The sequence below is a fragment of the Neolamprologus brichardi genome, chromosome 17 (genome assembly GCF_056152115.1).
Source record: "Neolamprologus brichardi isolate AB-2024 chromosome 17, ASM5615211v1, whole genome shotgun sequence".
Classification (NCBI taxonomy): Eukaryota; Metazoa; Chordata; class Actinopteri; order Cichliformes; family Cichlidae; genus Neolamprologus; species Neolamprologus brichardi.
This window is the reverse complement of record NC_142120.1, coordinates 36,143,409-36,156,538: the sequence shown is the minus strand read 5'-3', so window position 1 is coordinate 36,156,538 and position 13,130 is coordinate 36,143,409. Positions and strand designations below refer to the sequence as shown.

At 45.3% G+C, this 13,130-nt stretch overlaps 1 protein-coding gene across 3 annotated transcripts in view; it reads left to right on the top strand.

The window, feature by feature from the left end:
* Positions 1–13,130, top strand: part of ipo8 (importin 8) — a 34,235-nt gene that overhangs the window by 12,295 nt on the left and 8,810 nt on the right. For 2 of the 3 annotated variants that reach the window (XM_087830295.1, XM_087830294.1), the window contains exons 9-22: positions 563–697; positions 1,074–1,173; positions 2,454–2,530; positions 2,804–2,920; positions 3,016–3,105; positions 4,041–4,206; positions 6,159–6,319; positions 6,519–6,644; positions 6,760–6,835; positions 7,245–7,370; positions 9,316–9,413; positions 9,528–9,623; positions 9,829–10,049; positions 11,328–11,533. In XM_087830295.1, the coding sequence (XP_087686421.1) occupies positions 563–697; positions 1,074–1,173; positions 2,454–2,530; positions 2,804–2,920; positions 3,016–3,105; positions 4,041–4,206; positions 6,159–6,319; positions 6,519–6,644; positions 6,760–6,835; positions 7,245–7,370; positions 9,316–9,413; positions 9,528–9,623; positions 9,829–10,049; positions 11,328–11,533 (1,795 nt within the window). The remainder of the gene's footprint in view (positions 1–562; positions 698–1,073; positions 1,174–2,453; positions 2,531–2,803; positions 2,921–3,015; positions 3,106–4,040; positions 4,207–6,158; positions 6,320–6,518; positions 6,645–6,759; positions 6,836–7,244; positions 7,371–9,315; positions 9,414–9,527; positions 9,624–9,828; positions 10,050–11,327; positions 11,534–13,130) is intronic. The other variant, XM_087830296.1, reaches the window with a different exon arrangement.

Sequence of the window (13,130 nt, the reverse complement as noted above, 5' to 3'; positions counted from 1 at the left end):
CCCAGAGGGGCAGTCTGCCCCCAGAGCCAGGAGATGTTGCCCTCTGCTCTGGGGTGGAGACAAGCAGACCACCCCCGGTCCTGCAGCAGCAAGGAGCATCCCAGACGCCAGCCCCTCAGCCCCCCACCCCCCAACAGAGAACGGGGGTGTGAAGACCCCACACCTCTCTCCGGCCGCTCATATGTGGTGATGCTGTGTGTTGTTCTGAAGTGCATTTAAAACACGGGAGGGCATGGTGCTTCCTGCCAGAGAGCAGCTCGGCCCCTCATTTGTGAATATTGACCAATCGCAGCAGCGTATTTTACACTAACCAACCAGAGCAGTCTGCCTGTTGCTGTCTTTACCAAGTCCTGCTGGTGATGCTTTGCATTGCTGAGACAGGCAGAAACTTTTGTTGCTCTGCTTCGACATCTGCAGTGTTGTTGTTTTCAGATGAACAGAATCAACTTTTTGGGATTTGCTTACCTGCATTATTGAGCAAACATCAAGACTAACAGTTTGTTGCAACTAATCCTCTGAGCGACGGCGGTTATTCATCCTGTGCGGTGTGTTATCCATCCAGGTCTTGCTGAAGGTGGTGGACCAGTACCGACAGAAGCAGTATGTTACTCCTCAGGTCCTACAGCAGTGCCTCAACTACCTCAACCAGGGTCTGTCACACTCACTGACCTGGAAACAGATGAAGCCGCACATGCAGGTAGGACATGCATGAAAGAATATGATCGTTACCTGTTCCTGATTGGACCAGACCCTCTTATTCAGTTTAGAGCGATCTGAATTTAGTTTCACCAAATACTTAAAGGTACTATTCCACCAAAAATGTCAGGAACTGTAGAGAGGGGTCCTTCTGACTCAGTTCAAAGTTGACTTTAATAAAGAGTAACAAATGGATGCTGACTGAAAGTTTTTCTGTCTGTGATTTCATCATTTAATCAATCATAGAGTTACAAATTTCTGCTTTTTCCACTCTGGTCATTTTTATTGTCTGTTTATTTTAATAAAGCCAGTCTTATTTTTCCCTCTTGAATCATCTTTAATCTCATTAATATTATGAAGACTATTGTTTCATGTAGACCATATGCCAGGAGGTCATCTTCCCTCTTATGTGCTACAAAGACGAGGACGAGAAACTATGGCAAGAGGATCCATATGAGTATATCCGTATGAAGTTCAGTAAGTGTTCAAGTATCCTGGTATTAGGCTTGTAATGATACTAGAATTTTAGTCTTGAGTTACTTCTCCACACTCTGGAGTAGGGATGGGTATCGTTTAAGTTTTATCCGATGCCAAACCGGTACTTTTGAAACGGTGCCGGTGCTTAAACGGTGCTCAAACTGGTGCTTAAAGAATGGAGAACACAAAATTGGTCCAAAAACCTCTCATGTTCAGCTGTTTTTTTGTAAAAAGATAACAATGTTAGCCTTTTCTGCAGCTATGGGGCATATATGGCATCACTCTGGGCTGGAAGCAGCTTAAACAATGGAAAAAACACAAACTTTGTCCAAAAACCTCTCATGTTCAGCTGTTTTCCACTTTTCTTTGGTCATTTTAGCCTTTTTGTCCAGGGTGAAGGGAGTATCTGCCATCAAACAAGAAGACAGCTGCATGTAGCTATGATGGTGTTTGCTAGTTCACCTTACATGCATTAATGTAATAACGTGGTTAGCCTACTCAACGTAAATTACACACGAACAACGTTAAGCTACTCACGCAGAGAAGAACGGCTGCTGCTGCATCATCATCCTCATCATTTCTGCTACACTGGCAGGGCTAGGGGCCAGGACTCTCCTCTTCGGGTTTTTGGGGGATGTTGCTAACTCCGGGTCCGATAACAGGCACCACACCCGCAGTAGATGTGCTCGGTGTGAGGTCTCGCAGCAAGCTATCAAATACGGCGCATTTCTCGGCTTTTAAAAAAACGCTATGCATCGTCAGGTGTTTCATCAGATTTGAGTTGTTACCTCCTTTGACAGTATCACAGTATCAGCTTAAAGCACTTGTTGCAGCTGCTGAGTTTGCATCTTTTGCTGTGAAGTACAGCCAGACTTTGACCGCTTCGCCTTGGGCGTTTTCAATCTGTAGCTCTGCTCTAAAAGAACGTACGTACCTGGACCCGCCTACTATCCTCGGAAACGTAAAATCCATGCCATCATGGCACCGGATACCGGTACCCATCCCTACTCTGGAGTCTCTGCTTAGTGTTGCTATGGTTCCCCTCCTGCTCTGCACAGGAACAGTGGGTCCCCGTGTGTCTGTAATCTGCAGGTTGCAAAGGCAACAACAGCATATCTGAGTTTGGAGTTTGCCTACAAAAAAACCCTAAAAGTAAAGCTGAGAGAAAGTCAATGGGCTTTGGCCACTGACTGTCATTGCTATAATACTGAGTGGTGAAGGTGAGTGCACGTCACGTCTCGGGATATGTTGTTTTTGAGAGTATCCATCTTTGTTTCTAGACCTCTATGATGACCATGCTCTCCCAGTCACTGCTGCCCAGAGCCTGCTGTGTAAAGCTGCACGCAAGAGGAAAGAGGTGAGCGCGGGGGGGGGCATGATAGCGCACATCTACAGGAACCAGAGTGCTTGTACACAGTATGTGGCAACTAGCCCTTTGCCCAGGGATATTGATATTATATTATAGTTTATTCCACCACATGAAAAAAGGACTCTTTTTCTCTTTTCCTGCTGGTGTATTTTATCTTTATTACCGTCAGAAGATTTCACTTATGTTTTGTCTGTAAGCTTTAGTTCTGCGCACAGATCTTGTAAATGTAATCTGCAGCATGTCCTTTATTCATCTTAACAGGTCCTGCCTCAAATGATGGAGTTCTGCCATCGTATCCTGATGGACCCCTCTGCTGATCCTTGCAGGACGGATGGAGCGCTGCACTGCATCGGCGCTCTGGCTGAGCTCTTACTTAAGGTGAGAGACACGCATCTGGATGGAACTGTAACGAGCACTTTTATCAAGTGATCAGCTTCAGGATTCGCTGCATTTCTGTGTGTCTGGTCCTACAGAAGCGGCTGTACAGGGAGCAGATGGAGCTGATGCTTCAGAACTACGTCTTCCCCTTGCTGAACTCTCCTTTGGGTTACCTGCGTGCCAGGGTGAGTAAGCTTCCTCCCTTCTTGGTAGAGCAGTATAAGAGTCATGATGGCTAATAATGCATCAGCACTGAATGAATAATGTGGGTGCATTTTAATCCTGTGTGTATAATTTTCACCCAGTTTTATTTCATAAAACTAAAAAAAAACCATTATGTCCAGTTAAGTTATTTGAGTTCTATATTAAATTGAACTGCATGCATGTACAAACTCATCATTTAGGTTTAGGACCTAAACTGGAATAATTCCAGTTTATTTGAATCTGGTATATGTATTCCAGTGGCTGTTGAAACTAGTGAAAAGTACGCAATAACCACTGGTAGGGCATATATTCATTAAATGAAACTTAAAGATGACCTTTGAGGAATTATTTACAAGCTGCACTAGAAGCTGATGTGGACTAGTGCTGTACTGCTTTCAGCAGATGTGTCAGAAATACCATACCACCTTTATTTATAAAGCACTTTAACATAAAACCAGAGTTCACAAAGTGCTGTACATGCTAATAGCATAAGTAAAGAAAATTAAAATGAGATAAGATAAAATAAATAACTAAAAAAAACTAAAATATTGGGTCCAAATGTTAATCTTACAGAACTATAGACACAGTCTGTGGTAAAGCCTGCAGTGACCACCTGGAAAATGAAAACTCGTTGAGGGTTGTCGTTGCTAAAATGTTCACAAAGGAACTCTTTATTTTATTTTATTCCTTTAACGCGTCGACTGGCTCTCTTCTCTGCAGTGCTGCAGGGTGGTCCGTTTAGTCAATGTGAGTTATTGTTTTAGTCTCTTCAGCACACCAGCTGTACTGCAGACCAGAGTGATCTGGTGGGGGCATCGCTGACGGCAGCAGTAGACAGTTATGGTGGTTTCACAAATTTGACTAAGGTGAAAGTTGTATGGATGCTGTACAAACTTGGGATACTCTCCTTTGTTAGTCCTGCTGGGTGTTGCACTCCTTCAGTCCGCTGCGTTTCCATGACGAGCTGGTGCTGAGGAATGCCGTGGAGTTGGTCAAACAGGATCTGATAGATGACAAAGAGATGCCGGTCAAGGTGGAGGCTGCCATCGCTCTGCAGACGCTGGTCAGCAACCAGGAACAAGGTCTGTTTCTTTACCATCACAGGCCCAAGCCTATTATTTTTCATTATTTTTAAATATGTGTGTAAGAAAGGAGAAATGGGTATTCCTTTAAGTAGGGATTAGAGACTGGTTTTCATTGTAGTAGAAGCACTTATGAATATTGGTAGAAAGTTCATCTCCCATACAGAGGTTTAGGCTACGTCCACACGTACCCGGGTATTTTTGAAAACGCAGATTTTTCTATGCGTTTGCGCCTTTCGTCCACACGTAAACGGCGTTTTCGGTCACTGAAAACTGAGATTTTTTAAAAACTCCGTTTTTGCATTTAGGTGTGGACGAGAAAAACGGAGAAAACACAGCGTCAAAGGTGTGCGCCTTTTTTGACGTCACACTGTGCGCCACGTTATTGTTTCGGTGAAATGAATTTCTACAATACTGTTACTGTTACTCTCTGCAGTGTTTAAATGCTTACATATACACACACAGTTACTGTCCCTCCACACATACGACTCGGTTCTGCTTCTATGCCCCAGCTTTGTTTACTTTTTCCCACCGAGGCTTCTAGACTTCTGATTGGCCAACATTTCTGCACGGTTAGGAATATATCGCCACCTGCTGCTTTGGCATGTTCCTAGCAGCGTTTTCCTTCATTTCTGCCTTTACGTGTGGACGGGATTATTTTTTAAAACGAAAACGGAAAATCTCCGTTTTCAAAAATACCCGTGTACATGTGGACATAGCCTTAGTCTCTGTTACGGGCCTAGCAGGGCCTCCTCCTGAAGGTGTGGGCGTGTCCTTCAATCGCTTCTGCCTGAGGTGCCACCTTTCCCTTCTACACAGCTGACTCTCGTCAGTAATCAAAGTATTTAATCCCAGGGAAAGGTGAGCTCTGGGCCAGAGCGCCATGTGAGTGGTTACAGCTAGTGAGCTGCTCTCTTTCTTTTTGGCTCACGTTTTACTTTATTGACCAACGTCTGAGTTTTGTTTGTTTCCTTAAATGGTGATAGCAGCTTGTCTGTCTCTTTTAGTTGAGCTACTTTAATAAAACTCTTTAATTTAACCCTTATGCCTTCTTGTCTCCTTTGTCTGACCTGGACACTTTTTGTTACCTCCCCCTCACCGCCTAGACCCCTCAGGGGAACGTAACAAGCTTGACCAACTTACCTTTTGCTGCACACACATTAACAAATACAACTTACCCAGTTCCTAAGCACACCAAACTATACCTCCCCATCTTCTGGAGCGTGCTGGGCTCGAGGCAGCTTTAAAGGCAAAGCTTCAGCAACTGGAGCACTGAATTGCCTACCCCCCAACAGGGAACTAATCCCCACCCAGGATTACTCCAAAAATAAAGGCAAAATAATAAAAGAGTGCCCGAAGGAAGAACTTAAAAAGCTCAGCTGGACACTCACCTAACTTAACTGGGAAGGTGCATTTCTACTCTTCTCAAAAAGCAACACAACCGTCACAAAAGCCAAAAAAAAACCCCAACACCACTAACTTCAAGCTCCCTTTTCAGATCCCGGACGAGCCCCCACTTGTTACGTACCCCTGAGGGGTCTAGGCGGTGAGGGGGAGGTAACAAAAAGTGTCCGGGTCAGGAAAAGGAGACAAGAAGGCATGAGGGTTAAATTAAAGAGTTTTATTAAAGTAGCTGAAGTAAAAGAGACGGACAAGCCGCCATCACCGTTTAAGGAAACAAACTAAACTCAGGCGTTGGTCAATAAAGTAAAACGTGAGCCAAAAAGAAAGAGAGCAGCTCACTAGCTGTAACCACTCTCATGGCGCTCTGGCCCAGAGCTCACCTTTCCCTGGGATTAAATACTTTGATTACTGACGAGAGTCAGCTGTGTGGAAGGGAAAGGTGGCACCTCAGGCAGAAGCGATTGAAGGACACTCCCACACCTTCAGGAGGAGGCCCTGTTGGGCCGTAACAGTCTCATTTTCTCACTCAATCTTTTTTCATTATAAAGCCAAGCTGTACATCAGGCCTTACATTCGGCAAGTCATGCAGGAGCTTCTGCACGTGGTCAGAGAAACGGAGAACGACGACCTGACCAACGTCATCCAGAAAATGATCTGCGAGTACAACCAGGAAGTGGCCGTCATCGCTGTAGACATGACACAGAACCTGGTAGGACGACAACATGGACTTATTTTGTAGCTTAATCAGGTATTAGGGAAGCATGCAGCGTGTGTGTGTGTGTGTGTGTGTGTGTGTTAAGTTAAGATTAATGTAGATGTCCACAAAATGAATGAAGGTCAGTGAAGTGATGTGAAACACCACTGTGTGTGTGTGTGTGTGTGTGTGTGTGTGTGTGTGTGTTCGGCAGGCAGAGATCTTCACAAGAGTTCTACAGAGTGAGGAGTACGAGGAGAACGAAGATAAGACTGTCATGGCTCTTGGTATCCTCAGTACAATTGACACCATCCTCACCGTGATGGAAGACCACAAAGAGGTCCGAGGCGCACACAAATACACACGCACACGCACGCACACGCACACACAGCAATAAGTATTTGAATTTGGGACAGTGGTGAATGTTTGACGCCTTATTTGTTTTCATCTCTCAGATCACACAGCAGCTCGAGGGGATCTGTTTGCAGGTGATTGGCCTGGTCTTGCAGAAACCCATCATAGGTATGGCAGGTGTGTGTGCACGGGCAGTCCAAAGAGTGTGTTTTTTATGTTTTTTTTCAGTGCGCCTTTTCAAATTCTGGCTTCCTCCACATTTTCACACTTTATCCTTGTCCTAGATATTGCAAGTGTTCCAAATTTTATTAATGAATTAATTTAGTTGTTTCAAGTAAATGCATTCCTTGCTGTCTTCATTAAGAGCCACAGTGATCTCTAGATTAGTTAATTAGGAAGCCGTCTCATACGCTGGTGTCACGTTTTATCTCCTGCATTTAATGGAAGTATGTGTAGAGATTGCATGTTCATGCTGAGTGGTCTGTAAACAGGCACCGAGATGTTTGCTGTTAGCGGTGTTGGATTGTCTTTCTCTTGTATCTCAGCGATGTGGCAGAGTATCATTGTCATCCTTTAACCGCTGCAGAATTCTATGAGGAGATCCTGTCACTGGCATTTGGCCTTACCTGTCAGACCATCTCCCCCCAGATGTGGCAGCTGTTGGGCGTCCTGTATGAGGTCTTCCAGCATGACTGCTTTGATTACTTCACAGGTTTGTCCTACACCCAGTTTCATCTCCACTAACTCTTGACTCTATGCGGTATTTTCCTCCTGGATACGTGCAGAAGTTGTGTTTGTGTTGTTTTGTCCATAAATTTTCAAATTATATAAAATACGTCTGCTTAAGTTCCAGCATCCGTCTAAATGTGTTATTTAACCTAATTAACCGTCTGCAGCTGCCCAGAAATAGAGGAAATGATCTCCCCTGAGAGGCAGAAACAAGCACATATTTCACACGTTTAAAATATTCATCATAAAACAGTTTTTCTGTTATCACAACAGCTGTGAAACCACAAATCGGTAACAACAAAGAAAGTGACATGTAGCCACATTAAGACAGTAAATCAGCCTATTACCATAAAAAAATCCACATTTGTGTAAGTTTGATGCTGTGTTGGTGTTTTTACACGTCTCTGTGAAAACAGCTGCAGATGATTCACATGATTTTTGTGTGAATACACAGAGGTTGTGTCACATAGTTCCAAGAATATGAAACGTAAATGACTATTAACTTAATAAAAATAACAACAACTTGAATAATAAGCCTTTCCAGCCTCCCCGGGAAAGTCTATGCCAGGGTGCTGGAAAGGAGAGTTCGTCCGCTAGTCGAACCTCGGATACAGGAGGAACAATGCGGTTTTCGTCCTGGTCGCGGAACACTGGACCAGCTCTTCATCCTCTCGAGGATACTTGAGGGTGCATGGGAGTTTGCCCAACCAGTCTACATGTGTTTTGTGGACTTGGAGAAGGCATTCGACCGTGTCCCTCGGGGTGTCCTGTGGGAGGTGTTGCGGGAGTATGGGGTGTCAGGCCCATTGCTACGGGCCATTCGATCCCTATACAACCGTTGCAAGAGCTTGGTTCGCATTGCCGGCAATAAGTCGGACTCGTTCCCAGTGGGTGATGGGCTCCGCCAGGGCTGCCCTTTGTCACGATTCTGTTCATAATTTTTATGGACAGGATTTCTAGGCGCAGCCAAGTGGCGGAGGGCTTTCACTTCGGTGGCCTCAGAATCTCATCTCTGATTTTTGCGGATGATGTGGTTCTGTTGGCTTCATCGGGTGAGGGCCTCCAGCTCGCACTGGAGCGGTTCGCAGCCGAGTGTGAAGCAGCGGGAATGAGGATCAGCACCTCCAAATCTGAGGCCATGGTTCTCAGCCGGAAAAGGGTGGAGTGCCCACTCCGGGTCGGGGATGAGTTCCTGCCCCAAGTGGAGGAGTTCAAGTATCTCGGGGTCTTGTTCGCAAGTGATGGGAGAAGGGAGCCGGAGATCGACAGACGGATTGGGGCTGCAGCTGCAGTGATGCAGACGCTGCACCGGTCCGTCGTGGTGAAGAGGGAGCTGAGTGTAAAAGCGAAGCTCTCAATTTACTGGTCGATCTACGTCCCTACCCTCACCTATGGCCACGAGCTGTGGGTAGTGACCGAAAGGACGAGATCGCGGATACAAGCGGCGGAAATGAGCTTCCTCCGAAGGGTGGCTGGCCTCTCCCTTAGAGATAGGGTGAGAAGCTCGGCCATCCGGGAGGGGCTCAGAGTAGAGCCGCTGCTGCTCCACATCGAAAGGAGCCAGCTGAGGTGGTTTGGGCATCTGACAAGGATGCCTCCTGGGCGCCTCCTGGGTGAGGTGTTCCGGGCATGTCCCACCGGGAGGAGGCCCCGGGGCAGACCCAGGACACGCTGGAGAGATTATATCTCTCGGCTGGCCTGGGAACGCCTTGGTGTTCCCCCGGATAAGCTGGAGGAGGTGGCTGGGGAGAGGGAGGTCTGGGCCTCTCTGCTTAGGCTGCTGCCCCCGCGACCCGGCCCCGGATAAAGCGGAGGAAGATGGATGGATGGATGGATGGATGAATAATAAAAGTCATGATTCATGTTGGGTAAAGCTGATATGAAAACTCTGTTGGAGATTCAAAGTATGAATTGTGTTTATGTCACAGATATGATGCCGCTTTTGCACAACTACGTTACTGTGGACACGGACATGCTCCTGTCCAGTCCGAAGCACTTAGAGGTCATCTACAGCATGTGCAAAAAGGTCTGTCTGCAGATGTGTTGAACTGTGGTTCACAGAAATATCACCAGGAACAAACATCCAGCTTTTTTTCCAGTGTTGTTGCTGTGTTGTGACCAGTGCGCCTTTTTGTTTAAGGTGTTGTCCATGGATTCAGGCGAGGATGCAGAGTGTCATGCAGCCAAACTGTTGGAGGTTATCATCCTGCAGTGCAAAGGCAGAGGCATCGACCAGGTCAGGTGCAGCTCTGTACCTTTATTCTCCACTGATCACACAGCCAGCACTGTTTCTTATTTCTACCGTCCTGCAGCCAGAAGTGTTTCTCTCTGTCGGTGTAATTATGCCCAATCCTGCATATTTCAAACACACTGTGGTTCAAACCACATGTTGCTGACACTCTGAGGAAACTGCAATATTGTCTGCTCTTTTGTTTCTACAGTGCATCCCTCTTTTCGTGGAGGCAGTGCTTGAGCGTTTGATGCGGGGGGTGAAATCCAGTGAGCTGAGGACAATGTGTCTCCAGGTTGCCATTGCTGCTCTCTACTACAATCCAGCCCTGCTCATCCATACGATGGACAACATGCACTTTCCACACAACCCGCAGCCCATAACCACACACTTCATCAACCAGTGGATGAATGACACTGAATTCTTCTTGGGGTAAGGCAGCAAAGAGTCCTTTGTTGCTAACTACTGAGTTAGGGTAGAGAAATTCTGGATCAATGTTCTCTTATGATTTTAAAAATTTCATGTTGTGAAGTTTTTGAGTGAAACTGTGATTGCTATGAAGGGGGGGGGGGGTCAGTTTAATTCAGTTTTATTGCTTCAAAGCGCTTTCTATTGTGATGTAAAGATCCTGCAGTAATAACAAGAACATCCAGACGGTTTGACGAGTTGGAGGAAGAAGTCGTTTTTCTGTGGCTCAATCAAGAAGATTTTTGTTTTCATTTTAAACACAAATTAAATAAATTCGACAGCTAATCAGAGAGAAATGTTGATTCGATTCAATTCAATTCAATTTTATTTATATAGCGCCAAATCACAACAAAAGTCGCCTCAAGGCGCTTCATAGATACAGAGAAAAACACAACAATCATATGACCCCCTATGAGCAGCACTTTGGTGACAGTGGGAAGGAAAAACTCCCTTTTAACAGGAAGAAACCTCCGGCAGAACCAGGCTCAGGGAGGGGCGGGGCCATCTGCTGTGATTGGTTGGGGTGAGAGAAGGAAGACAGGATAAAGACATGCTGTGGAAGAGAGACAGAGATTAATAACAGATATGATTCAACACAGAGAAGTCTGTTAACACATAGTGAGTGAGAAAGGTGACTGGAAAGGAAAAACTCAATGCATCATGGGAATCCCCGGCAGCCTACATCTATTGCAGCATAACTAAGGGAGGATTCAGGGTCACCTGGTCCAGCCCTAACTATATGCTTTAGCAAAAAGGAAAGTTTGAAGCCTAATCTTGAAAGTAGAGATAGTGTCTGTCTCCTGAATCCAAACTGGAAGCTGGTTCCACAGAAGAGGGGCCTGAAAACTGAAGGCTCTGCCTCCCATTCTACTTTTAAATACTCTAGGAACAACAAGTAGGCCTGCAGAGCGAGAGCGAAGTGCTCTAATAGGGTGATGGTGATCACTGAACCATAGAGACACTGTGTCCCGGTGAACATAGATTTAGAAATGTTTGGATCTGTTTTTCTGAGCTTTGAGCAAAGCCAGACTGTTTCCCACCTACTTCCAGTCTAGCGTCCCTGTAACTCCAGCTCTGTGATGGACACACACATACCAACAGGTGTTCTTTCATTAATTCTTTTAATTAACAGATGACAGTTTAATTTGTGTGAACACTTATTCATTTATTTATTTATTTTTGTGCTCCTTCAAAAAAACAAAAGCCTTCTTTCTCAGAAACTTCTTCTGATTCTCTCCGCAGACTCCATGACCGTAAGATGTGCATCATCGGACTGAGTGTGCTAATCGAGCTTCCTAGCCGGCCAGCAGTGCTGGATGCAGTGGCTGCCCAGATCGTCCCCTCCATTCTCCTCCTTTTCCTGGGCCTCAAGCACATTAATGCCTCCCGCCTAATCAACAAACCGGAGCTGCTTGCCCGTGCAGGGGCTCAAGACGAAGACCAGAATGGTGAGAATAGAGCGCAGAAAGCGGGAGGTTGGCACCAACAACAGAAGAAACTTGCAGACAGAAAGAAAGCAAAGAGTCAGTCAGATTAGCCACTGAACTCAGCAGCACGATGTTTCTCACTCTCTGCTCTACTTTGCTTCGGTTAAAAATAAAGGAATCGGGTCCTTAAACCTTCTCTACTTCTGGCGGGTCACACTCATAAATGTATTTGCTGTTATTGTTGTGATTGAGGCGTCATTCTTTTACTCTGACATGTAAATATTTTGGTTGGGGTTGTCAAAACAATTGATACTAAAAATGAATATTGAATTCAGACACTCATTTGCATCAATATCGATATGAACTATGCCGTCTTTGCCCCTCCAGCTTCACACAGCAGTCAGACAAACAGCTCCTCACTAACAGCTGAAGTAGTTTGTAAAGAGGTCAGTAAAGCTCACGGTTCAACAACAACGGAGGAAACGGTCGTCATGAATGTTAACTTGACCGGTGCACATTTGAACATTTAATGTATTTAAAATGTGTTTCTTATTTTGCTGTAGCCAGCTGTGCGGTCAGGTTTAAAATGCAGGCAGTGGCTGGTTGAATAGTTCAGTGAGCGTTCTGAGTAACCTGGAGTATCAGTTATGCTCTTCTGCAATATTTCAATCATTTAAATGTTTGGCCTTTGTTTTTATTAGTAACTGAATCAGTCTGTTCATGATGCTGCTGTCTTATCTTTGTTTTTATCACCGTCTTTATTAGCTGGACAGAGAAAGGTGGACGTAAAACGTCACAAATATTCTGCACTACATTATTCTACCCAGTAGTAATGTTACAACATTCAACCATTTTTAAAATTCTAAACATTGGTGATGCCAACCACACTTTCTTCTTTTTTATTTTTGAGTGCTTGTTTGTTTTTTTTAGCTACGGAGCCCCGCAAGGGACATTAGAGGCAAAAAAAAGAGAGAAGAAGATTAACTTTTGCGAGATCTCGTAAAATAGGCTGCATCCTTTGGAGGGCGCCAGCTCGAAGCTGACCGGGAGGTCGAGGCACGCACAATCTGATATCCTCGTGTTGGTGTTGTTCCCAGATCATCATACTAAAGGTTGTTCCAGGATCAACATTGCAAGTGACCAATCAGAATGTTGTGATGTCATACTTTTGCGACTTTGGGAAAAACCGGCGTAAAACAAAAAACTGTACTTAAGCTGCGAGAAACCGCCTTTGTCCGCCGATCAACGGACCCTAACCCTGACCCTAACCCTTTAATAAACGCTAAGCAGAACTGATATTGTCCTTGCAACATTGGAATTTCATAAATGCACGAATGGGTTGGTGCGCAAAAGAATAACGTCACAATAATGTGATTGGTCACTTGCAATGTTGAACCTGGAACAACATTTTCATGATGATCTGGGAACAACACCAACACGAGGATATCAGATCATCCGTCGAGGCACGGTGTGCCGGGAGTGTGGTGTTCCCCCCGGCTCTAGTGGGCCTCGACCTCCCGGTCAGCTTCGAGCTGGTGGGTAACAGACGTCTCCGAAAACGTCGCAGCGCTTTTGAAAATATGTGGTGTCTTGATAAACTGAGCAGATATTAGAAGTT